Source organism: Sander lucioperca, chromosome 13 (genome assembly GCF_008315115.2).
Source record: "Sander lucioperca isolate FBNREF2018 chromosome 13, SLUC_FBN_1.2, whole genome shotgun sequence".
Lineage (NCBI taxonomy): Eukaryota > Metazoa > Chordata > Actinopteri > Perciformes > Percidae > Sander > Sander lucioperca.
Genome location: NC_050185.1, coordinates 5077975 through 5102727, shown reverse-complemented (window position 1 = coordinate 5102727; position 24753 = coordinate 5077975). Strand labels below are relative to the sequence as shown.

Here is a 24753-nt window from a genome sequence, read left to right as displayed (position 1 = left end):
TATCTCTGTTTAGCTTGATGTTAAGTCACATGTGTTAGAGTCAACTGGCCAAGGGTGGAGACTAGTGATTGTATCTATGAATTGAAACTAAAATAATAGTTTAAAAAAGAAACTCATGTACGCTGTGAGCATATACATTTCAAATAACCAGATCCCACCTTTTGATTTTAGCAAATCTCTCTCTCTCTCTCTCTCTCTCTCTCTCTCTCTCTCTCTATATATATATATATATATATATATATATATTAGTTTTTAATACCTACTTTATGTATCCAACAACAGAAGAGAGTGTCTTAGATAGATAGATAGATAGATAGATCAATAGATAGATACTTTATTCATCCCGAGGGAAATTAGGCACCCAGTAGCTTAGACAACCATAACACAACAAACACACATACACACATATATCTCACATACATAAAAATCACACACAGAACTTTAAATAGTTAACAATTTAAGGTCTGACCATGACCATGAGAAGGTGCTATGGTAGAGTGTGTTCAATGGTGGAGTGTGTGTCTTTGGTTTAAATGATAGGTAAGGATAAGGTGCACATATAATCTCTCCTCCCCCCTAACCCCAATGAAACCAATTAGGTCTGTGATTGAATGGAAGTCACTATAGCATAGCAGTAGGTTTGTGTCATTACTGGCATCCAGTGGGGCCTTGTTGCTATGTTTATTTGGCCTGCAGGCCTGTTCCCAGGAAGCCTTGTCACGGACAGTACCTGGCAACAGTCTCATGGCCCAATCAGATGTGGCACTGCCACTGGTAGTGAAACGTACAATACAGCATAAAACCATGTTCTATTGAGCTGATGATTTTTTTTTATTTATACAGTTACACCACAAAATAAATAAATAAATATGTAGTGCCCTTAGTTAACTCAGCCTGTAGCCCTGCGTCTCCCTACATCCACATGCTCCAGTGCGTCAGCAGGTACCCAGTCATTATCACCTAATGACTGAAGGATAGTTAATCATGCACATTTTCACACCTCATTACTATAAAAGGAGCACCATTACATTAATTACTACATTTACAAAGAATGAAGAAAATATGCATACAAAGATGTAAAAGAATACAGAGGACCTGTAGAGTTTTCTTTCATCAAACATGAATGCATGTCACATTCACAGAGTCAAAGTAATAGAATCGTGATGTAGTTCTTTTTTTTTTTTTAGAATATGTCTTTGACAGCCAACGCATCCTGCTGTTCTTTCACATAATGAAAAAGAAGGCATGTGAGGAACATGGCAGGAAAGTTCTCACTCCTTCTTCCCTGACATTAATGGCTGACACAGGCTGTTAATGCCAGCAGCATAGCATGCACTACCATGGTTACCTGTGTGGAAACCAAGTCATTAGAGACTTTGACTTCTCCCATCCCACATCTCTCTCCCTGGCATCACAAACATGTTTACTGACACCACCAAAGAATGAGTAAAATGACCACTTATTTATTCCTCAAAAATCAAAGCGAGTGCTGGGCTTCCCTCGTTAAAATCATATTAACCAAAGACTTTTCTCTTTAATAATATACCAATGCCCATACTTTAATAAGATAGTCAGTTATATAATGACTCACTAGCTTGTCATGTTCCCACACATCATGGCAAAGCAATGTAGGCTATCACATTTGACTGAATATTGTAATATTCTTGCAAATATTAATGTAATTTTGGAACATTCTCACAATATCTACCTGCTGGCTGTCGTGATTTTGTGGTCCATGAGGGACTGATGGTGCAACGAGGGGAGGAGAAAGACAGAGCCACAGAGGATTTAGTCTTTGAGTACGCCCTAAACAGTGACTTAGCATCATCTCAAAGAGAAACATGCACGTACAATGTGGTCGTTAAATATGTAGTTGAGATTTTGATCTGTGAAAAATGAGTTGGATGTTCTCCATCTGGGTGGCGACGGCCCTGCTGGCTCTGTGTGGGGGACAACACGCTGTGCATGAAGGTAGGCCTCTACGCAGATGACGGATTAACATGAAATTGATGTGTTGCCACAACAGAATATGGCATTTATGAGGATTTATATGTATTGCTTTGCATGCTTTCATTTGTTTTTAACGAGTTTAATGGCATAGATGATATAGGCATGTATTATGTTATACTAAGGCAGGGCCATATGAAGAAAATCAAATATCCGAAATATTTTTGACCAAATACCTTGATATCGATATTGTAGGGTTGACAATTGGTGCTTTCACAAAATATTTACACAATGAGATTTTAGATAAATAATCATCAGTAATGTGAATATAATGACTAAGTGGGTAAAGGCAAATAATAGAACAGAACAGTCTTGTAAGTTGTACATAACTCTACTGTAATGCAGCCTGTAAATCCAGGAGAAGATGCACTTATGTCATATTACGATATCCAAAATCTAAGACGACATCTAGTCTCATATCACAATATTGATTTAATATTGGTATTTTGCCCAGCGCTATGTTTATGAGCACTGTATATGACTAATTTAAAATGTAAAATCTGATCATTATGCAGCCAGAGACTAACTAACTAAACTTTACCAACAGTAAAACTGACAAGATATATTTTATTCCAGGAAATAGCTTGTCTGCGTCTGGCTATCATCTATGTATTCACAATGAGACTAGGAATGTGAGTTTCCTGGTTATGCATACGGTCCCCTATACTGTGACAAAACCTTGTGGCGGCTGGCTCCTCTGGAAGACATGTACAGTCACACTTTACAGGATGACCTATCAGACCGAGTACAAGACAATGATGGAGCAGGTGACCGGATGCTGCACAGGCTACGTGCAAGTCGGCCATTACTGTGCATTGCGTGAGTGTATACTGCACATCATATTTCCATCAGTGGGTTCCAAGATTATAGAAGAGCACAAATGGCTCTGTTTGTTCTTAGATTTCAATTTGTCTTTGTACAAGTGTTTGTAAAATGTGATCATATAGCATCAGACAGACAAGTAAGCAGCGTGACCTTTCAGCATGTGGTACTGTGTGCAAGACACCAAATGGAAGCACAGAAGCTGCAGTGCAACAAATATCTTGCTGCTAATATATGGCTTGTAACATGTTATTTCCTTTGAATGAAGCTGTAAGCAGGAGTGTTGAGTTCACTGCCAAGCCCGGATCCTGTCCATCTGCACATGGATTGTATCCCAGATCTGAGGACTGTGAGAGTGACATGGACTGCCCAGGCTGGCAGAAATGCTGTCAGAGATCGGGTCGCTCTCTCTGCAGTGATCCTGCAAGTTAGTTGAGCAGATTTTTTGTTTTATTTTTAAAAGTATGCAAGTATTTATTTAAGTATACTCTTATTAATGGGTCGTTTCAGTCACTGGTTTCTAGCCCTGCAGATAGTTTCAGACAGCTCAACAGAGGCGTAGGGAATGTTGTACAGTATGTCATGTTCAAAGCATTGAAACTTTACATTTAAAGTGAGCATATGTAACATTTGCTGTGCAACTGTGGCTACAAGTTACAAGTACAGGATACTAGCTCATGCTAAAAATGTAGTGTAAAAGTAGCACAATTAGAATGAAATCTTAAAATGAGTGACCTAACTCAGTTATGTCATGTTACACAACAATAGCTATCTAAAATTAGCTAATAATGTTAGCTAACAACCATCATAAGTTCCTGGTCATACCAGACCAAGTAAGGCTAGCTCAAAGTGAATGAGTGAATTGTGCAAGGCTGTGATTTATTGCTCATGAATTCAAACTTGCATTTCTAATATGAGGAATGTGTTTTCTTTTAAAAGTTACATGGTCTCACTTTATAAAACCTGAAGTCTCTTTAGAAACATGTCCCATTATTATTATTATTATTATTATTATTATTATTTGGGATAAGTCACAAATAATAATAATAATAATAATAATAATAATAATAATAATGATAATAATGGCTGCCACAGACCTCACTGTGTACCATTTACTATGTACAATTTTCTGCTGAAGAAATAGTCCCAATAAAACCTGTTGAGAGTAAGGTCTGTGGTTTAATAACTGTGGTCTAATTTTTTTCCTATTCCTTTATCTCATAACCAGGGAAAATAAATCCAAACATAACTGCATGTTAGGGACTGTACGGAAATTGTTAGGTGGGTAGAGAGAGGACAAAAAGACAGGGTTGTGTAGTTTTTCTTTTAGCTGAAGAGAGGGTAGTCTAATCATTTTGGAAGAGCAAAGAGATTGTCTTTTAAATTAATTTCACCCTAGGAATCTACATATTTTATTTCAACCTTCCTTTCTAGATTCCACAAGGTGTAAGTGAGAAAGTCTGGGTTTTCTTTGTGATTTGAGTAAACTGATCCTTTTGACTTAACTTTCAGGCTCAAAAAATTATTCTGAGAATGGAGGATACCGTTTTAATGCAACAGTGACAGTGAAGACAGATTACGACGAACTGATGTCCAATGATAGAGGACATCTGGATCACACAAGATTGCTACAAGCAATGGTAATACTACTGCTAACACTAGTACGCTTCTACTACAGCTAATAACACCTCTGCTGCTTATATAATTAGACTTTTCTGCCAGCTACCAACACTGCTGGGATACTAATTCTAGTTATTAGAAAATTGAAATGACTAAAAGATATACCAAGCCATCAACTTGTCTGTTTCTGATTCTGAAGGAATTATGTTGTACGTCTCTATCATTAATAGGTGACTGGAGCTCTGCAGTCTGATGTTTCAGTTTATTACCTCAGCTCACAGCCTGTGCATCCCTACAGAACTGCCACTTCACTACTGATTGACTGCAACGTTACTCTTTCACTGTACAATGTCACGTCAAAGCTGCACCATCTCCTCAAACACATCCTGGAGGTGTCATCTGTAACCGTGGAAGGTGAGGGCAGAGACACAGTTGTTCTGTAGAGCAGCACTCACGTCTCAGTGAAGCTTCTCCGGGCCTCTTTTCTTTTCTTCAGAGCAATGACATTCTTGTAGAGTTTTGAGAATGATTCATGTTGCAGAGAACACGGTGTTCAGGAAAGAATGACTCAGTGGCACCACGGCTTCCTTCTCCCACCACTTCTATTTGAGTGACAGTCATCTGTGGGATGTTTCCTGCAATAGCGGAAAATAACGCACGCACACACACACACACACACACACACACACACACACACACACACACACACACGCACACGCGTGCACACACACGTGTGCGCACACACACACGTGCGCACGCACACACACACGTGCGCGCGCACACACACGCACGCACACACACACACACACACACACACCCACACACACAGATTTTAATGATGAATCCGTCACACTTGTTACATTTGCAAAAAAGACAGTGACAAGCTCGGCATCACGTCAAACACACATCGCATTGCCTTCGAAATGTTTTTTATACAGATGATTAATTTCCTTCTCTACACTGTAAGCACATATTTAATTCATCACTTTATGCCAGCGTGATAATGACATTTTGCTATGTTTAGGCTCCTCTGAATTACCTAGCCTTTAAATCAAGAAGAACAAGGGAATCATGTCCAGCTTGCACATTGTATTTTCAGTAACAGTATTCGTACATGCATATATTTTTTTTTGGCTATCATTTATTTTCAGAAAAGGATTTTTTCAATTTTCACATTACATCTTCTTATTCAACAGCATACACATGTAATTGTAATTCCAGTGTAATCTCTTCATGTGTGTTTTTGTAATTGCAGATGTGGATGAGTGTGAACAGTCTGCTCTCCGTCAGTGCTCCCCTCAGGCACACTGTAACAACACAGTGGGCTCCTACCATTGTGCCTGCCACCAAGGATATATTGATGTTGACCCCAACAACCCTGGAGCTCATTGCACAGGTTAGACTGTGTGTGTGTGTGTGTGTGTATATATAAATGCAGCGGTGAATTTGATTTGATTTGATTTGATAAGAATTACAACATCCCAAAGCATTCACTTGTGTTTTTTGAACCTCACACAACCTCTCCTTATATCATGCATCTACCATCACTTTGATGCCACGTACTATGATATATATACAGTGATCAAGGCCTGAAGTTTTTTGGCCACCAGCCACTGTGGCAGGTGGATTTTAAAATTTACTAGCCACACAGGCTTTTTACCAGCCAATTTCACATTACGTCCCCTCGGCAATACACACGACAGTTAATGATGAATCAGTCAATTCTCATTGTCTACCCACCAACATGGCAGGTAGATTGACAGTTTCACCCACCAATGGCAAAAGTCACCCACATTTGGTGTGTGGTCGGATGTTAATTTCAGGCCCTGACAGTGATTATATCTTAAATGATGGTAACCATCCTATATAATGCAAATAAGAGATGTGGGTAAATTATTATTCAGGGTCTGTAGCAAGTGATATTTGTTAATCATTTGATAATTCATTTAAAGTGAGGGCTCCATGTCTCTTTGGTATTTTTTTTACTAACCTTAGCCAAAGACAGAAAGAGTAAGCTGGAAGATTATACTTTTCTTTGTGGGTAAATAATGTTTATGTGGGTCTACCTTTATATTCTTATCAGGATCACACATTGTATACGAAAATGGCCTTAGATCCTCACTATCTTGTGAAATGGCAAAATTTAGGTCTTACCAGCAGGGTGAAAAGTTTATCACCCACATTGACAGCTGTGTAACAATTCCCTCACAAGAAATGTTTCATCAAACACAAACATAGAAATCTTGTGGTAGGGTAAGAATGATAAGACTAGGCGAGCCTTGTCTTTGGCACAAACAAACCTGTCACCGTCTTGAAATGAAGCAGATGCACATTAGGAGGACGCAACATGTGCCATAAGGAGTTCCTCAAACCAATGGAAGCTGCTTGAACCAGACAATTGAGGTGCCATTTAATCTAGTCTTGCATTGCCAGACCTTCCTCCACAGCGCTGCGTAGGAGGGTCTGGCTAGTCCACACAACTGGGAGAAAAACGTGCTCTGGTTTATTGTCATTTCTTTAAACCAATCACAGTCGTCTTGGCCGGCGCTGAGCGCTGGGCAGAGGTACGGTACCGCTGCAAAATAGCCTCGGGAAGGAACTTGTTTTGGTGGAACGTGTGCACGTAGGGAGGCGAGCTCTGGAATTAAAATGGCTGTCGAGTGTGTGATGACAATTTTACTCCAAAAAAATATAAATATAATTTGATTGTTGGTTCTATGGTTTAGAATGCCAACACAAAGAAAGCAGAGCGTGACGGACATCCGGCCCGAAAATGGTGGAACCTCCGGCGGCACCGAGACTATCCTGTAAATGAAACGTTATCAATATAGACTACATTTAATTTGACAACATTCTGTCATCACCACAAACCTCATCTGGAGGCTGGGTGAAGACTCTAGACACCGAGATGCTAAAACGTGACTCCTTTTATAGCACTGTGTGAATGTGAAGGGTAGACAAGCAAGCTACATTCTCTTCATCAGTCATATTTTTGCACCAGAAGCTCTGATTTCAACATTGACTTGTCTTCTTTCTACCCAGCTGACGTCAGGATGGCGACCACCCCAGAGCCCCCGCTTACCTACCTTCCACCCATGAACACAAGCTACACCACAGCTTTCAACAGTACGCAGGACCCTCTGGGCAACCGCACCATGGGTGTCTTCAACTCCACTGAGACCAGCGTGACGACAGCTCTGATTAATACCAGCCCCGTCCCTTATAATTCATCAGATGCTCCCCAGTGGACAGGTGCTGCACCGCATAGCAGCATGAGCCCAACTGTAGAGTCACCTCTGCCGACAACCACATGCTGTGAGAAATATTTATTTTTTTTTATCTCAAGGCTACTTTAAAATCCTCTTCATCTTCATCAAGCTAAAGTAGCGGATGTTGGGTCCAAATAGAAAATTGTCACTTTTTGAGAGAAAATATTTGATTTAGTCAAAAGCATTTCATTTCAAAAGTGCTGATGACCTATCTATAGTTTTTTTTTTCCGTTTAGATCTTTAGTGACAGTTTTTTCACAGTAACATGCCAGTTGTAACATTATACCACGTCTATAAATAGAAGTTGGCATGAGAAATAAGAGAAAAACAAACAAGAAAAAAAAGAAGAACAAACTGCCTGGGCGGTACCTTCTTAGTCTTACAACCGGTAGTTGTAATTAGTTATTGTTCCAATCCAATGTCTTAATTTTGAGTCTTGTAAAGATTCCATTTTTCCCATTTACTGTCGAATGTTGCTTACTGAAGTCTCAGTTTGTGTGTCAGTTTCTCCATTACATATATCTCTTCAACAATAGTTAGCCAATGATATTTAGTTGGTGGTGTTTCCTTGCACCGCTGTCTGGTGATAGCGCTCTTGCTCGCTACTAGTAGTACTTTGATTAAATACATATCACTCGCAATAATATTCTCTTTTTGAAATTGACATAGATAGAGCACCAAAATACTTTTAGGGACCTCATATCCTAGTATTTGCTTTAATACCTCATAAACCATTTCCCAAAATACAGTTATTTTCTGACAATTCCAAAAAACATGAGAATGGTCAACATCATAAGACCCACGTTCCCGCCAACATTTCTGATGTTTGTGCAGCTGCTTACTTTTCACTTTTGGTGTTATGAAGAAACAAATTAGATTCCTCCATGAGAATTCCCTCCAAGTTCGTGAATTGGTGGACGAGTGATGAGTCCTCCACATATCATGCCAATCTTCCTCTGGAATTTGTACATTGAGTTCTTTTTCCCATTTCATCTTAATCTATTTAGTTGAATGTTTGTCATTAGTATTCAAACCTTTATACAATGCCGAAATTATTCTTATGTTACTTTCTTGATATGCTTTTATTATGATTTGGATGACACCATTCACCTCCTTGGAAGAATCCACCTTGATCTCCTTTTTGAAATAGTCCCTTAGTTGAAGGTATCTATAGAATTCATGTGCTCCCAATTTGTATTTTATTCTCAGATTTTCAAAACTCTCCAGCCTCCCTTCTTTTACCAAAACACACCTATTCCCTTTGTTAACCAATACTTCCTTGGTCATACATTGCAGGTTTGAAATGACTATCATATGCTACCCATTTTAATATATTTATGTCATTCTGAATCTTATATATTTTCAATATTTTAAACCACAGGCCTAGCGTGTGTACTGTTATTGGATCCATTTTATTTTTGAGTTCCTTGTATAGTTTATTATCTCCGATCAAATGTTGAATTGGAATTTGATTCACTTCTCTTTCTATATCTTTCCATTTTGCTCTAAATTCTGACTTACACCAACAGTACACTGGTCTCAGTTGAGCAGCATAATAGTCCCGATATCACCTCTCTCTTTTGTTAGCTGAAGGGTTTTGTATCTGACTATAGGTCTTTTGCCCCCGCCAGACAAATCTGGAAGAGCTATCTATATTTAGTTGAATGTGATGTATGTCATTACTTCACATATTTTCCTTCTTTAGGTGGTGTCTTTAAACAAATCGGTTGACATTTTGGAGAATACGCTTACTTGCTTTCTTGCTGATAGTTAAATGAGAAGTAACATATCACTCTCAGCAAAAAGGAGCATATTGCCCATTAAATGTCAATCTATTCCTTTAACCAAAGAATTTCTAATAAGGGAAGAAGTTCCGCTCTCTCGATACTGCCGGCTTCTGAACTGGTTGCAGTTCCACCAGAGTTCCACTTGGGGCGCTCACAGGCCAGTGCAGAATGAATGGGACTCTATAGAGCTATACCCCTCAAAATCCACTTTTCTCAGGATATCATTTTTTGTCTAGTAATTTGAATGTTGCATTCGAAAGGGGAGGCTAAGAAAATACACACTGCTGGGTGTTAGATGTTTTTAAAGTGGCTTTTTTGTTCTAAAAAGCCTTTTAAAATGTCAATGACGTCATACACATCGTACGGCCAGAGATACTGCTTTACGGCAAGCTCTGAGTCGCTTCCTTTGTTCTCTCGAGGCATCGACAACTTGCAAAAACTACAATCAAATCTGAGATTTCTCAACGGCAATCAGGCGAAAGAGACACATTTAGCCGTCTAGCTCCATAGAATCCCATTCATTTTGCACTTGCTTGCGATCACCCCCAGTGGAACTCTGGTGGAACTGCAACCAAATTCGGTACAATGGGGCTAAATAGGGAGTGAAATGGCTCTCCTTAGACGGGCTTTGCTTTAACCATAATGAATGAAAGACAACCCTGAATGTCCCTCCCCCTCTACCACCACATTCCAGCTCCTCCCAGCATCACCAGCGTATGGTTGGCTAACGTGACTGGAACCTCCTTCTGTGTCTGCTGGTCCAGCCAGTTTCAGACAAACCAGACTTACCAGGTTGTTCTAAGCAAGAGGTCAGAGGTCATTCATTCTTGGGAAACCAATCAGACCATCATGGAGCTGAGGGGACTGCAGCCTGGGGTGCTCTACAATGTTACTGTCACTCCTCAGTCCTGCGGAAGCCAAGGAGTCGCCCTTCATATAATGGTCAAGACTGGTAAGAAGTGTGCAGAAAAAATTAAGTTGATTGTTTCAGTACCTTCGACTTTTGGATCTTTTCATATACAGTAGTGTCATGACGCTGCAGTTTGTGCATAGAATAGCTGTGTGGGGGGAGAGTTCACAATTTAGATGCAACCACTGATTACTATCACAGGGCATAGTAAAGTAAGTAAAGCTATAGAATTGCCCTTTTTGACTAATGTGTGATGAAGAAAAGAAAGACTTTTTTAAGCATTTGGCCCAGGGCTGGTAAGAGGACTAGTGTTGTACTAGGGCTGGGTATCAGTACTCAATCCCTCTAAGTTATCGACTGAAATAACCCAGTACCAAGGAGTATCGAAACGTCTCCAGTAAAACAATTCCTGCATTTGATCCTTTTTGTACCTAGATCTTAAAAAAAGACTATTTGTATGGTTTTCTCGCAATTACCGCACCAAGTGTTTGTGATTTAAATTTGTGATTCTTTTATTGAAGCATTCTTTGATTCAATGCGATATATGATTGGCCCACTACCCCAGCAGCTAATAGTGCAGCGATGGTGGCATTTTAGGCACTTGAATGCTTCCATTCACATGATAAATGGATCACTTTAAGGATACTGGTATTAGTACTGGTATCTCCTTTTAAACGATACCCAGCACTAGTGTGTACCAAGTAAGTCTTTTTTTTTGTAGATGCTCAGACTCTTGATGCCACAGCGCGACTTACCAACATCCAGTTCACTACTGATCTGCAGAACACCAGCAGCCAGGCCTACACAATCCTCACTGAGAGTATTAAAGAGGAGGTAGGTGTGTTACGAGGATTATCCAGTGACAGAATGTACTCTTTGAATACAATTCCACACACTGTAAACATGTCCATTTTAATGAACTATTAATGGTGAATCAATAAGTTGTATTGTTTCATCATTCTGACTTTGGAGCTGTTTCCTTTGTCACCAACAGATCTACCAGTCTCTGTCTCCAGAGATGAAGGCCATGGTGGATTCAGGCCAGGTGAGAATCGAGATCAGAAGTTTTTCCTCGGGAAGTGTGGTGGTCAACTTCACCATCATCTTTGCCCCCAATCAAAGCCAAGACATCAGTAATGTGTCGACAGCTCTGCTGCATTCCCTGATTAACAGCACCATATACACTGTGGATAAAAACAACACCAGGACAAATGGTAGGCCCCTTCTCTTTTCTAACAATGTGTTCTATGAAACCAGGGCTGGTAAGTATAAAACTAGAAAGTGCCTTAAAGGATAGTCTTAATATGCTAAGAGTAACTTTCAGCAAAGTGTGATTTTACACATCAAGATTAGTTACTCCAAGTTAGTACTACTCTAGTCTCGCTTTGCCAGACCCTCCTCCAAAGCGTGCTGGAGGAGAGTCTGGCTACTCCACATAGCAATTGGGGGATGGGAGGAAAATGTGCTCTGGTTTATTGGAATTTCTTTAAACCAATCACAATCGTCTAGGGCGGTGCTAAGCACCGGAGAAAAGCCGGCAAACAGCAATCAAAAGATTTGAAAAATTCAAAAAAGTGTCAAAACAAAATAAAATGTAATTAATCTCTGGTTATCATGTAGAAAAAAATCTGCAAGCCAGGAACCTACAGTACAAAGAACAACATAAAGCCTGACTTACTGGGGCAACCTCTAGCTCACCCTGTGGAGTGTGCACCCCATGTAGGCCGGGTCCTTGGCAGTGGCTAGTAGTCTGGCTATCACCAGACCAAGCTCAATCTTTTAAGATTGAACATTAGTCTGGGGAGTCTGCTCTGTATTGTCTACTGCACAAGAGGTGTGATCAAGGGGCGTAGTTCAAATGACTCTGTACGCAATTGGATAGTCCTTCAACCAATCAGACCAACGATCCGGGTGACGTAGCAGCGACAGCGGCACCAACGGGTTGCTGCGCTTCGGTGGCCACATGGTGGCCGCTATGTTGAAAGTAAACAAGAAGCTGCTTGGTCGCTTTTCTATCGTCATCGTGTTAAACCCGCCAATAGCGCGCCAGGTGGAAAAGCCAGTTTGTGATTGGTCCCTGCAAAATTGTAACAGAAGCAGGATAGATAAACGTACAGGTTTCCAGCCTGAGCTGCAGGGTGAAATCAAATCACGGGCAGATCGGGCTGGGTTTACTCAGTCTAGCCCTTCTGCACTATCTTATAAAAAGCAAAAAAAAAGCCTGCTTTACTGAGCCAAACATTTTGCTTTTTTTTTTTTTTTTAGATTTTGATGAATGTGCTTCAGGGGAAAATGACTGTTCCCAGTGGGCAACATGTACAAACATCTGGGGCTCCTACACGTGTGTTTGCCTGGAGCGATATATAGACAACAACCTAGGAAGGCCTGGACGAGACTGTCAAGGTACGGTATCACAGTCATTCAGTGGGAAACACAGATTACACTAAATAATGATGCAATATCTTTGCATTTTGTGATCAGAGTGTTTGTCTTTTTTTTTTTCAATTTTTGCAGAAATTGTGTCAACCTCTACTGCCTCAACAACCACCACTACTCTTCCTACAACTTATTTTACTGCCCCAACTCCCACCACTACTGCCCAAACAACCACCACTAGTCTTCCTGCAACTTCTTCTACTGCCCCAACCCCTACTGCCACTACAACCACCACTGCTACTCCTACAACTTCTTCTACTGCCCCAACCCCTACTGCCCCAACAACCACCAATACTGTCCCTACAACCACCACTGCTACTTCTACAACTTCTTCTAATGCCTCAATCCCTACTACCTTTACAACCACCACTGCTACTTCTACAACTTCTTCTAATGCCCCAACATCTACTGCCCCAACAACCACCACTGCTACTCATACGTCTTCTACTTCCCCTACAACCACCAATGCTACTAATACAACTTCTTTTACTGCCCCAACAACCACCACTGTTACTCCTTTAACTTCTTCTACTGCCCCAACAACTACTGCCCCAACAACCACCACTACTACTTCTACACCTTCTTCTACTGCCCCAACAAATTCTGCCCCAACAACCACCACTACTGCAATTATATCCATGACTACTACCCCTACTACTACCCCTACCGTCCCCACTACCAACATTACAGCTCCTGCAACTACCGCTACTGCCCTGAGAACTGCCACCAATGCCATCTCTGTACAGTGCAGGGTTGGTGCCATCACTGTGACAGTTGCCAGGGATTTTCTTCTGAGTAACAAAATCATGGTAGACACCATATACTTGGGGTTGCCGGAATGTGGCATCAATGGAGGCAATACTACCCATGCCCAGCTGACCGTGGCCTGGGATGAGTGCCTCACTATGGTTGTGCAAGTGAGTTGTGATTTGCATTTTCCTATGCTCCAACATGTTTGGTAGACTCAATGCTTGCCAGTATTTTGTCTGTAAAACTGAAGTGCATTAACTTAAAATAACCCAAACTGCTTGTGACATCTGGTATTTTAGAATGAAACCTACTGCACAGCATCTGTAACTTTGTTCAACACCATGGAAATGTACACATGGTCACCCAATGGGACAGGGGAGGTACCCAGAATACGGTTGGAGGTTCCCATCATATGTACCTACATGAAGAACATGCTTGTCTCTGTTGACTTCGGCTCCATGGGGTAAGCTTCACTTGCTGTCATTATTACTCAGCATGCTTTAGCATTTTTCAAAACAGCCTCAGAACAGCTGAAGCAGTTGGCGCTTATTTGCTTTTTTTGCCGAGTTACATGAGAAGATTAATACAACTATTTACGTTTGTCAGTAAATATGTAAATGGAGCCAGCCAATGTTTAGCTTAGCTTAGCATAAAGACTGGGAACAGGGAAAGACAGCTAGCCTGGCTCGGTCGAAGGTAACAAATTGTACCTCTAAAGCTCACTACAGTAGCTCATCAGTGACATCCTGGAGTCTCTGCTGGTTGCCTGGCAACTGGTCCCAGCCAAAAAATGGGCTGGCACATATGGCACTTAATGTGCTCCTCAGATGGTCTGAGTTTCCGAGATCGAAAGTCTTTCTTCCAACTTCGGTGTGTTCACGTGCTCTCAAGTCGGAAAGCCTGAATGTTGACTGTAACCATAACAACAAACATGAACGTTACGAAGAAGATGTGTGGACTGTTACTACTCATAGAGTTTAAACTCAATATTTTTTTTTTTTTGTTGAAAATATGTTTATTGCAGATCAACATTGGGTACAGACTGCACTTGTTCATACAAGCAACGTTGTTTTTCCATTTTCTTATTCATACAATAACATAATATAATATAATATAACATATAATAATATAATATAATAATATTAAGAGACCAAAAAGCAAACCAGGAGTCAAAAGAGAGAAGAAAAATTCCCTATGAAACTACTACCACTACTATTACATTATCAATATATGTGACCCCCTCATCACACAGCTTCTTCCCTCAGACCCCTTAAGTGTTTCAAAACCGGTCCCCATGCCCTATCAAACACACTCTTCCTCCCTGTATTCGTGAATCTGAGCTTCTCCAGATGGAGGACTTCGCCCAGCTCTCTTAACCACATCTCAAATGAAGGCACATCATCGGACTTCCATAATCGCAATATACGTTTTTTAGCCACTACAGTACCCAGATACGCTGACCTTTTGTCCCTGCCAGAGTTCAAAGCAGTGACATTTGTAGACCTCAGAATGGCCACAAGGGGCTTGGGTTTCCATTGCTTGTGAAAGGCTTTTGAGTAGAAATCAAATACAGAAGACCAGAATGAGTGGAGGTTAGGGCACGTCCAAAATTGCTGTGTGAGGGTGCCCTCTTGGTTTTTACACTTATTACATAATGCTGATACAATGTGCTACACTGACTTCAACAGGCGTTCATGTGCATTTTCCAACTCGGAAACTTGTTTTTCCGATGTGTCCAACACAACATGATTAAACAACGATATAACATGTCAATTAATGATCTAGGTGCTGGTAGGCTTTTTATTTTATTTACCTTTCTGTAGTCTGTTTCTGATGTATTTATGGCTGTATATTTTTTTTTCTCACCCATCTCCAGGTATGATATGGTCAAAGATGTTATCACGGGCTTGGGGTCATTCCAGGTGACAGTGCAGCTAATGAATGGTACAATGCCTCTACCCCACAACTCCAGCTTGTCCTCTGAGGAGGCTGTGGTGTTGGAGGTCAGCATCACACCCTCCTCAGAGCAGATTAAAGTAGTCATCAACAGATGCTGGGCCACTCCCACCCAAAACCCTGCAGACCCCGACAGCCACACTTTCCTGGCAAACAGGTCTGCTTCTACCTACAGCACTATCACTATTTATATTAGTATTTCAGCTATAATATAATATATAATTAAAATATGTCAAAATTCAATATGTTCTAGCCAAGTGGTAGCAATAATTTAATTTGATCCGTTATCTCGAGATCATGATTTAATTATTTTTTTATGTCAGAAAAACGTTTTTTTGTCTTCATGGCAAAATGTCGTTTGTGGAGACACCAACTGTAGCAGGAACTACCACAGAGACAATTTGTACATTGCCTGGTGTTTATATATCTGTGGCCAGATTTTGTCACCACAATAGTGTCACAACCGCACAAGATGCAGTCACGAAACTTTACAGGTGTGTAGTTGTGATCAAAATTCAGGCAGAGTTCGAGGATGAGTGTGGTCTGAGCAATAGCCTTGCCCCCCCCCCACTTCACGCCCCTAGCCCGATATGGCGTTGCGGCTGGTGTGATCCCATCACAACATGAGGCGTAAAGTGGGGGGGAACCTCCTACTTCCAGCCCCTTGCTTGGACCACACCTATTTTATTTTTATTTTTTTAAGATTATTTTTTGGGCATTTTGGGCCTTTATTTGACAGGACAGATGAAGACATGAAAGGGGAGAGAGAGAGGGGGGGGATGACATGCAGCAAAGGGCCACAGGTCAGAGTCGAACCCCGCACCGCTGCGTCAAGGACTAAACCTCTATATATGTGTTCCCGCTCTACCAACTGAGCTATCTGGGCGCACACTACACCTATTTTTAAACTTGGCTATATTTGATCACAACCACACATCTGTAAAGTTTTGTGACTGTATATTGCACGGATGTTGGGCCAGGGGCATAATGTGTGTGTGTGTGTGTGTGTGTGTGTGTGTGTGTGTGTGTGTGTGTGTGTGTGTGTGTGTGTGTGTGTGTGTGTGTGTGTGTTTGGGTGGGGGAACCAGCTTGAACCAGCTTGTCCAGCATGAAATGTGAAGAAGATGTGGTCACTGAAACTCTGCACCCATGATGATAGGGAGACAAATGTCTGATTTCCGCAAATTCAAATTAAACTCAGTTCAATGCAATATCTCAAACAAACTATGGAAATAGTGACAACAATGAATCAACAGTCAAGGCTGACATTCATGGCTGATTCCAAACAGTGCCACCTGATGGTATCATCGATTCAAGTCACACCAGCTTAGTCAATGAAAAATATATAAAAAAATAAAAAAAATTGCTGCAGTTCCTCGTCTCTGTCTCCACAGCTGTTCCCTGAACACATACACCAAAGTGTTGATGAACGGGAACTCCAGCACATCACGCGTGTCCGTACAGATATTCCGCATAGTCAACCTGAATTTGATCTATCTGCACTGCCAGGTCCAGATCTGTGTGCCGATTAAAGCGCATACCTGTGTGCCTGTGAGTATATCCTATAAAAACAGCTTCTACACACACACACACACACACACACACACACACACACACACACACACACACACACACACAACACACACACTCTGACTGAAGCATTTAGTTGTTTGAAGGTTGACGAAGAGATTAGAATTTCCGCCTTTGTCATCTTTGCTCGTGTTGTCTTGCAGGACTGTCTACAAAGAACAGCTCCCTCTTCAAACATAATTGGAAGAGCTTTGGGTTCCTCCGGGCCTCTGCTGAGGTCAGGTGAAGGCGAGTATTTTTACACAGCATGACAATATCTACCCTTCAATCCTCTGGGATATGTGGTTCTGTTATAAAAAAAATATGTTACAGCTGCCTGCCTCTGCTGTTTTTAAATCAAGTCAAAAATGGGATTAAACTCTAGCTGAAGTAACAAAGACACTTGAGCTTCTACTCTGCTACTGCTAAGCGGACCAGTTTTGAAAGTAGAGCAGCTATCAAGGTCTTCATCATCCATTATAAACTTGAGTGTCTCTTCATTTTTAAATTTGAATAGGCCATCTAGCTGTTGAATTATGGCAGTAGCGCTGCTATCTCTATCATCAGTCCGGTGGAGAGGCGAGTTCAAGTAGCTTGATGGAAAACACACATTTCAAAAGCCCTGACGTTTATTTGAGCTTTCTTCATTTGAATGGAGTTATTGGTTTTCATGATGGACATGATGAGTTGCATTAAATCTTACAGCTTTTTGGAAGTGTGCTGAACATATAAGAGCAAGTACTTATAAAAGTCACAGTATTTCAAATAATATCTTATCTAGTTTAACTAACAGATATCAACATGAAACCTCCTCAGTGGATTACTTAAAGGTACTCTAAGCGATGTCACGCGTTTTTTTAGGCTACAACATTTTTTGTCACATGCAGCAAACATCTCCTTACTATCCGCGAGCTGCCTGTCCCCTGAACACACTGTAAAAAAACCACGGTCTCTATAGATAGCCCAGGCTCCACAAACGGCAACAAAAACAAACTGGCCAACCTGCACCACCAAACATAACAAACACTTCCAGCCAATAACCAACAAGAAGGAGTTGGGGGTGGAGGTTGGGGGGGTTAGTGCGCGGAAGGGAGTGGAAGGAGATGAGGAGCAGGGAGGGGCGAGCTAGTCTTGTTTTGTTTGACAGTACTTCGAACGTCAACAAGAAGTGACGACACCCAACATCACATAGAGCACCTTTAAAGACGATAATTTTTAGTTTTCTGAAATTGTATGTTTAAATATTCAAATTATGCATTATCTTGTAAAATATGTGCTAACTTGCATACATTTCCAGATCAGAATTCTTGTTTAGTTTTGTTGAAATATTAGGGTCAAAGGTTTTCACAGAGGGAATTTTTGATATCTCTTTTTATCACTCCATAAATCAGGAAATACTGTCAACAGTCCAAAAATATTGATTTCCGCCATGTTTTTAGGTATAAAATGTTACATCAATCAGACTATAAATGATATATGAACAAACCCCTCTGTAAAAAACCTCCATGTATGTAAGGGCTTCTGAAGGGGAGATTTCTAACTCAGAGAATGAAAAACGGCCTTTAAAGATTTGGATTGTAAATTTCCATACATTTTGCAAGACACTACAGGTGAAATTCTGATGTTTAAATATGCAAATGAGGCATTATCTAATGCTAACTTTTGGTGAATTAAGGAGAAATCTACAGGCGCAAATAGACAAAGTGTAGTAAAATAAACACTAAATGTGTATTTTGGATCTTTTTTTGTCCACTAGTCTGAAAGAAGACACATGTTTTTGCCTGTAGTGTCCCCCCCTTAAAGTAGTGATTTCCTTTTTTGATGAATTCCTTTTCTCTGTATGTGTACTGGTTTTTAATGCTACGACACACATTCTTGCAGAGGCCTTGGAGGATCAATATACCACTCTTAACATAGTTGGACTCTCCTGCCTGGGAGTTGGCCTGTCGCTCTTCTTCATCATTGGTTTCATCTGCCTTTTCTTCTACCAGAGGAACCGCATTGGACACTACAACTTCAGCGCCAAACCCAAGAAGGAGAACTTCTCCTACCTTGTCTTTAACACCTAGGGGTGCAGCAGCACCCACAACTAAAGTCACAGAATTGGAAAAATTGGATAAATTCTTATAGCAGCAGGCACCTTTGGTCGGCTATTACGCTGCCGCTGCCACTGAGCGGCACTGTTGCACCATTCACATATTATTTCTCACCAAACATTGCAAATCTTTGCACATTAAACAATAAATAAAGTACAGATTATTTATATTTATATGAAACACCCCCCAACACATATTTAACCCTTGCGTCAAAGTTTTTAATATCAGAAATATGGGTTTCTTTGAACCAAATTGCCCAAAAATAACATGGATGTACGTTATATGGAACCCCTACAACATTTAAACAAAAATAATAATTATTTTTTGGGTGTTTTATTCAATTTTATAGCATTTAAAAAAATGTTTAAATGGTTTCAAAACCGTATGTGATCCACCACATCCTCTGATCTTAACTAATAGTAAAAGTCTGCTTTTTTTTAACTCAAACATGTGGTATAATGTCATGTAAGTTAGGTTTATTGACCATAAATTTAAAAAAAAGTGTTGAAAAAAGTGACAAAAACTTTTAAAAAAGCGCCAAAAGCATCAGTTCATTTTCAATTTTGACCCGCTAGGAATACAAGTTCATGGTCGACGTGAAGACAACACAAGGGTTAGGAGATTAAAATGTACAGTAGTTACTGGAATGTCAAATATAGAGAGTATACGTATTCCATACAGTACATACTGTATATGACAGTGAAGAATCAATAGGTAAGACTTGTTACTTATTTTAAAAGGTAAAGGTACAAGCATCATTTTGCCTTCAGCTGAGACAAAAAGATGTTCACAGAAGCACGAGACATGATGATACTGGAGAGAAAGTGTAAATTCGGGATATTAGAAAAATACCCACTGAGTATGGGGAATATTCCACTACATGGTTCACATCAGAAATTGTAATGTAATGAGTTTTATAAAACTATAGATTGTATCACAAATCTTTGCATAAATGATCATCTTCTCATAGTCAAATATGCTTATAATATACCATGTGCAAGACTGGTCAAGCACAGTTATCACTTTATTGTCTTTTAGCTGCTATTTTTCTACAGTTGTGCTTTTTGTTTGTTACACATCTGTAATAGTCCTTTTGTTCTCACTTATACAAACTGCTCCTATGCTGTATGTGGTGTGACAATAAATATGTCCTGTATGAATGCAGACACTTGGGGGTGCTGTTGTCCCAGTTCTTCAGCTCTAAAAACACAGCAAGATGGCTTTCTGCATGCATAGACATACCATGTATACACTGTTTACAGAGGACAACAAAGCGTATGAGATAATTTAAGGAAAAGTTATTGTGATATCATTTTTCCTCTTTTCTGGATTGGATAGGGGGTGTGGACGGTGTCATGTTCCTCCTTTGATCAGATCAGGGCTTAAGAAAAAGATCTTGGTTAAGTCTTTCTCGGTCGACCAGAGCTAAAAGGAGAATATCCAGCTTTTCCCCCTCACACATCCCATAATCCCACATTGTTGACTACAGGGTCATAAAGACAGCTCCTGTTTTGATGCGAGGGACTGAATATTAAACAGGAGAGGCTTTCTCTTGAGAGGAGGTCCCCGGAGACCTGCGGTGAAGGAGGCCTTACTACCATCTGGAGGGCTGCAAATGCTCCGCCTCCTAATTAACCCATTCAGCCTCACCGTCTGAGATCTGGCAACCTGTCTCCATGGCAACAGCCCAGTGCCGGGATGGAGGGTATAATAGACGGAGGGAGGGAGTGCAACAGTGATCAAAGGGCAGAGAAAGAGCGGGGAATCATTTCAGTTTAAAAGCATGGAATCAGATGAAATGTAACTTCATTATTGATTTGAAATGAAATACTAGATTCAGATGTTATGTATATTTCTGGATTTCAACCTTTGCATTTCTTCTACCTCTTTTAATGAGTGTGACACACACACATTTTAACAATTTATTTAAGTCCACATGAAAAGAATAATTTACAGGGACATACATTATATAGATGCAGTTAAATACATATACAAAATCATGGGTCATTGGCATACAGCAGCATAATATTAAGCATACCCCTCTGTTCTTATAGATATAAGTAACAGCGTCTTTGCCATATATGGCGGCTGCCTGTGATAGCAGACAGAGCACAGTACACACACACACACACACACACACACACACACACACACACACACACACACACACACTCACTTAGCAACAATCCAACATACACAAAACAAGTGTCTAGGGAGAATGAATACAGTAAATAAGGCCTTGGGTGTTCGGAGGATGCTCTGGAGGATAAATTAGTTTTTCCACTCTGTCCGTCTATATTTCGGATATCCCCCGTAATGGCTGCAACATGATCTGTGTCTCCACAGTCCTTCCTCTTTCCTGCTTCTCTTCCTTACATCCGTCTGTCTCTATGGTCATCCAGGTCAGAGCGGCTCGGAGACACAGTCATTCATCATGCTTTACGCTGTGTGTGTGTGTGTGTGTGTGTGTGTGTGTGTGTGCAGGATATGCAGTGATCTCCAAAGGCTTTCACTCGCACAGTTCATTACTAATTAAAGCTCCTCACTGTGTTTTATAGAGCAGCTCAGGAGCCTTCCTCCTCCCAGCACCTGGGCAGTGTGGATAACAATCCTCAGATGTGAGCTGTGACATCACATTGTCTAGGGACTGGTATAAGATTTTTTTTTTTTTTTTAACCTTTATTTATTCAGGGAAGGTTCACTGAGAGGCAGCCTCTCTTTTGCAGGAACACCCTGATCACATTCACACAGTTCCACATTCATACCTGGAAGCTGCCCAGTACAACCACAGTCTGATCTGCTGCCACTGAGCAGCTCCACTGGAGCGGTTGGGATAAAGGGCCTTGCTCAAGGGCACATCAGTGGTGGTGATGAGGGAGGGACAAGCGCTGCTCTTTCACTTTCCCCACCCAGATTTTATCCTGTCGGTCTGGGGATTGAACCGGCGACCTCCCGGTCACAAGCTCTTCTCTAACCTTAAGGCCACCACTGCCCCAAGAACTCTCTTTGACCTGCTATGTGACTTTTGCTTATCAATTAATTTCATTCATGTATTTCAGTGGTTGAATGTAACTAAGTACATTTAATCAATAACAAATCTGAAGTACTTTATACTTGAGTATTTCCATTTCATGCCACTTCATACTTCTATTCCACTCAAATGTACTCATTTGTACTTCTCTACATTGATTTGGCAGCTGTAGCTACTTAACCAAGATGTTTTCATGCAAAATATATGATGAGAATGTAATGAATTGTTATAGATTCAACTGTATACAATGTATACAGAGTAGTTAAAATTAGTGGTAACACTTTATTTTACAGGTTCCATTATTTCCTAATAATATAATAGGAATTTCCTGGACATATCTATATCATTTAGTGCAAATTATAGATAAAGTGTAGACAGTTAATTGTGTTTAGTTAGTAATTAGTTCTTTTTACAGTTACAGTTATTGGATCTGTAAAATAAAGTGTGTTGTGAGTTTTACTTTTCATACGTACAGTTTATTTTGTTAATACAAACATACTTTTACTTAAGTCACATTTTCAATGCAGGTCTTTTGCTTGTAAGTGTTTTTACAGTGTGGTATTGCTTTAATACTTCCTCCACTATGGATGTTTTTTGCTGTAAGATCTGAAGTTCCATATCTGAGGATTGCTGGTGGTGGTGGTGGTGGTGGTGGGGGGGGCGTGGGGAATATATATAGAGCTTTCAGAATAGATATTTCACTGGTCTTTCTCTTTCTACCAACACAACAGAATCAATGGTAGTCCACTCTCCTCGCACAGTCCTCTTTGGGATTTGAATTTTTGAATTATTTGTGAGTGTTACATCAAGATGGCTGACTTGCTGATTAAGACTGACAGATTGAGTGTGCCTTCCCCTCCCCCAGCACTTGTCAAAGACAGCCAAAGTCTCCAATTACAATTGCAATTATAAATGCACAAATCCCAGAAATCTTCAGCACCAACGCAAGTTATGACGAGACACCATATCTAAAGCTGTGGTGTATGTGCACATTGTGGTATTTCAGTGTACTTGTAACCTAACCCTGTCATTTACAGTTTGCTATGAAGATAACAGCAGTATAATAATAGCAGTATGAACTGTTACAAGGAAACAGCTTCTCTGCACCAAAACTTTAAACCAGCTGCTTAGTCTTGTTTCCTGTCCTGTTTCTTAATCCCCCCCCCCCCCTCCACATGCTGGACTGTAAGTCATAAATGAAACATGAGCACCTGCCTTAATGAGACACAAAAATCGCTTCCAAAAATGCTGCTTGTGCTTTTAAAGGAAAGTAGGTAATCCATTGCTCTTTCCTTTTTGTTGTTGACTTGGAGTGCAGACAGGAGGGCACGGTAACAGGTCCTGACCTAGTTCTTGTCCTGCAGGGAGACATGTTGTTGGAAAAGCAGAGTTGTTTGACAATGGAGCAGCTCTATAGTTCCAGGCTTGTTCCAATGTTGTTTGTTGGATTAAACTGGAGCTGGTTGGGTATTGAACCTCTATATGTTTTTCTGATACTGACCTAAATGTGTCCATAGTACAGTATCGGCATAGAATGTCTTGTATCTTGTTTGAGTATTAGTTGATCAGATAGTTCCTGACTTAAATCAAAATAATGACATTTTTTTACCATTTCATTCAGGCCAAGTTCTTGTGTGGCTGATTGTGTTTAGACCACATTCAAAGATCTCCTCCAGACGTGTTTTAAAAAAGTACTACAGACACTGCCAGATACACTCCTCAATGCACAGACTTACCCGGACAGAATTCTGTCCTGGGCCTCCCACCATGTACCAGAGGCCTCATGAGACATGAGCTTTGACAAATGTTTAGCTATATACAATATATTATAAATTATAATATTATATATTTGCACCACAGCTGCCATGAACAATAGCGAGCCAGGGAAGTCACAGAGGTTTTCTAGTGCATAGATAGTATGATTGCACTCAGTCCCGGCCAGAGGACAGGGACCCTTAGCGGGCCCTGACAATCAAAGTCGTCTTTATTTGACTTATTTAATGCAACAATGGATTCATATCGAATGGTTCAATATTATGTAGGTGAATATGTTATGAAATGATATGCTTATTTACTGTATATATTAATGACACTTGAAATTCGGTTCAGTTGATATTGTGACCCGATAGTGCAGCCTATTATTTATAAGAATGGCAAATTCTGCTGAAGTCGTGTAGTCTCACCCCACTACTAAACCTCACAATTCATACACAAACAGTCCAAAACAAAGTCACGAAAACAGCGACATCATGCCAGCATCAGCACCTTGGACAGCACTACACATCAAACAGGCAAGACTACGACAGTGTGCAGCCCAGGGGACATTTTATTCTACTCTCTCATATATCTATTACTTCATATTAGCAAACATACACTGATTGCACAGTTTCCCCCTTTGTTATGCATTTAAACTTATTGGGCCAGTATCACACTGCCACACCATACAGACCTCCTATTTGAAAATGACTGACCACACAACAAAAACTACAGTACAGTATGG

At 40.4% G+C, this 24753-nt stretch overlaps 1 protein-coding gene across 1 annotated transcript; it reads left to right on the top strand.

The window, feature by feature from the left end:
* Positions 1-489: 489 nt before the first annotated feature.
* Positions 490-19567, top strand: umodl1 (uromodulin-like 1). Its single transcript, XM_031310902.2, has 17 exons — positions 490-1971; positions 2584-2826; positions 3098-3256; positions 4342-4469; positions 4680-4863; positions 5705-5845; positions 7492-7764; positions 10200-10457; positions 11137-11249; positions 11410-11629; positions 12681-12818; positions 12930-13768; positions 13901-14064; positions 15478-15714; positions 16952-17108; positions 17291-17375; positions 19008-19567. Exons 1-17 carry the CDS (start codon positions 1896-1898, stop codon positions 19193-19195), a joined length of 3603 nt encoding a protein of 1200 aa, XP_031166762.1. The 5' UTR covers positions 490-1895; the 3' UTR covers positions 19196-19567.
* The last annotated feature ends 5186 nt before the right edge of the window (positions 19568-24753 follow it).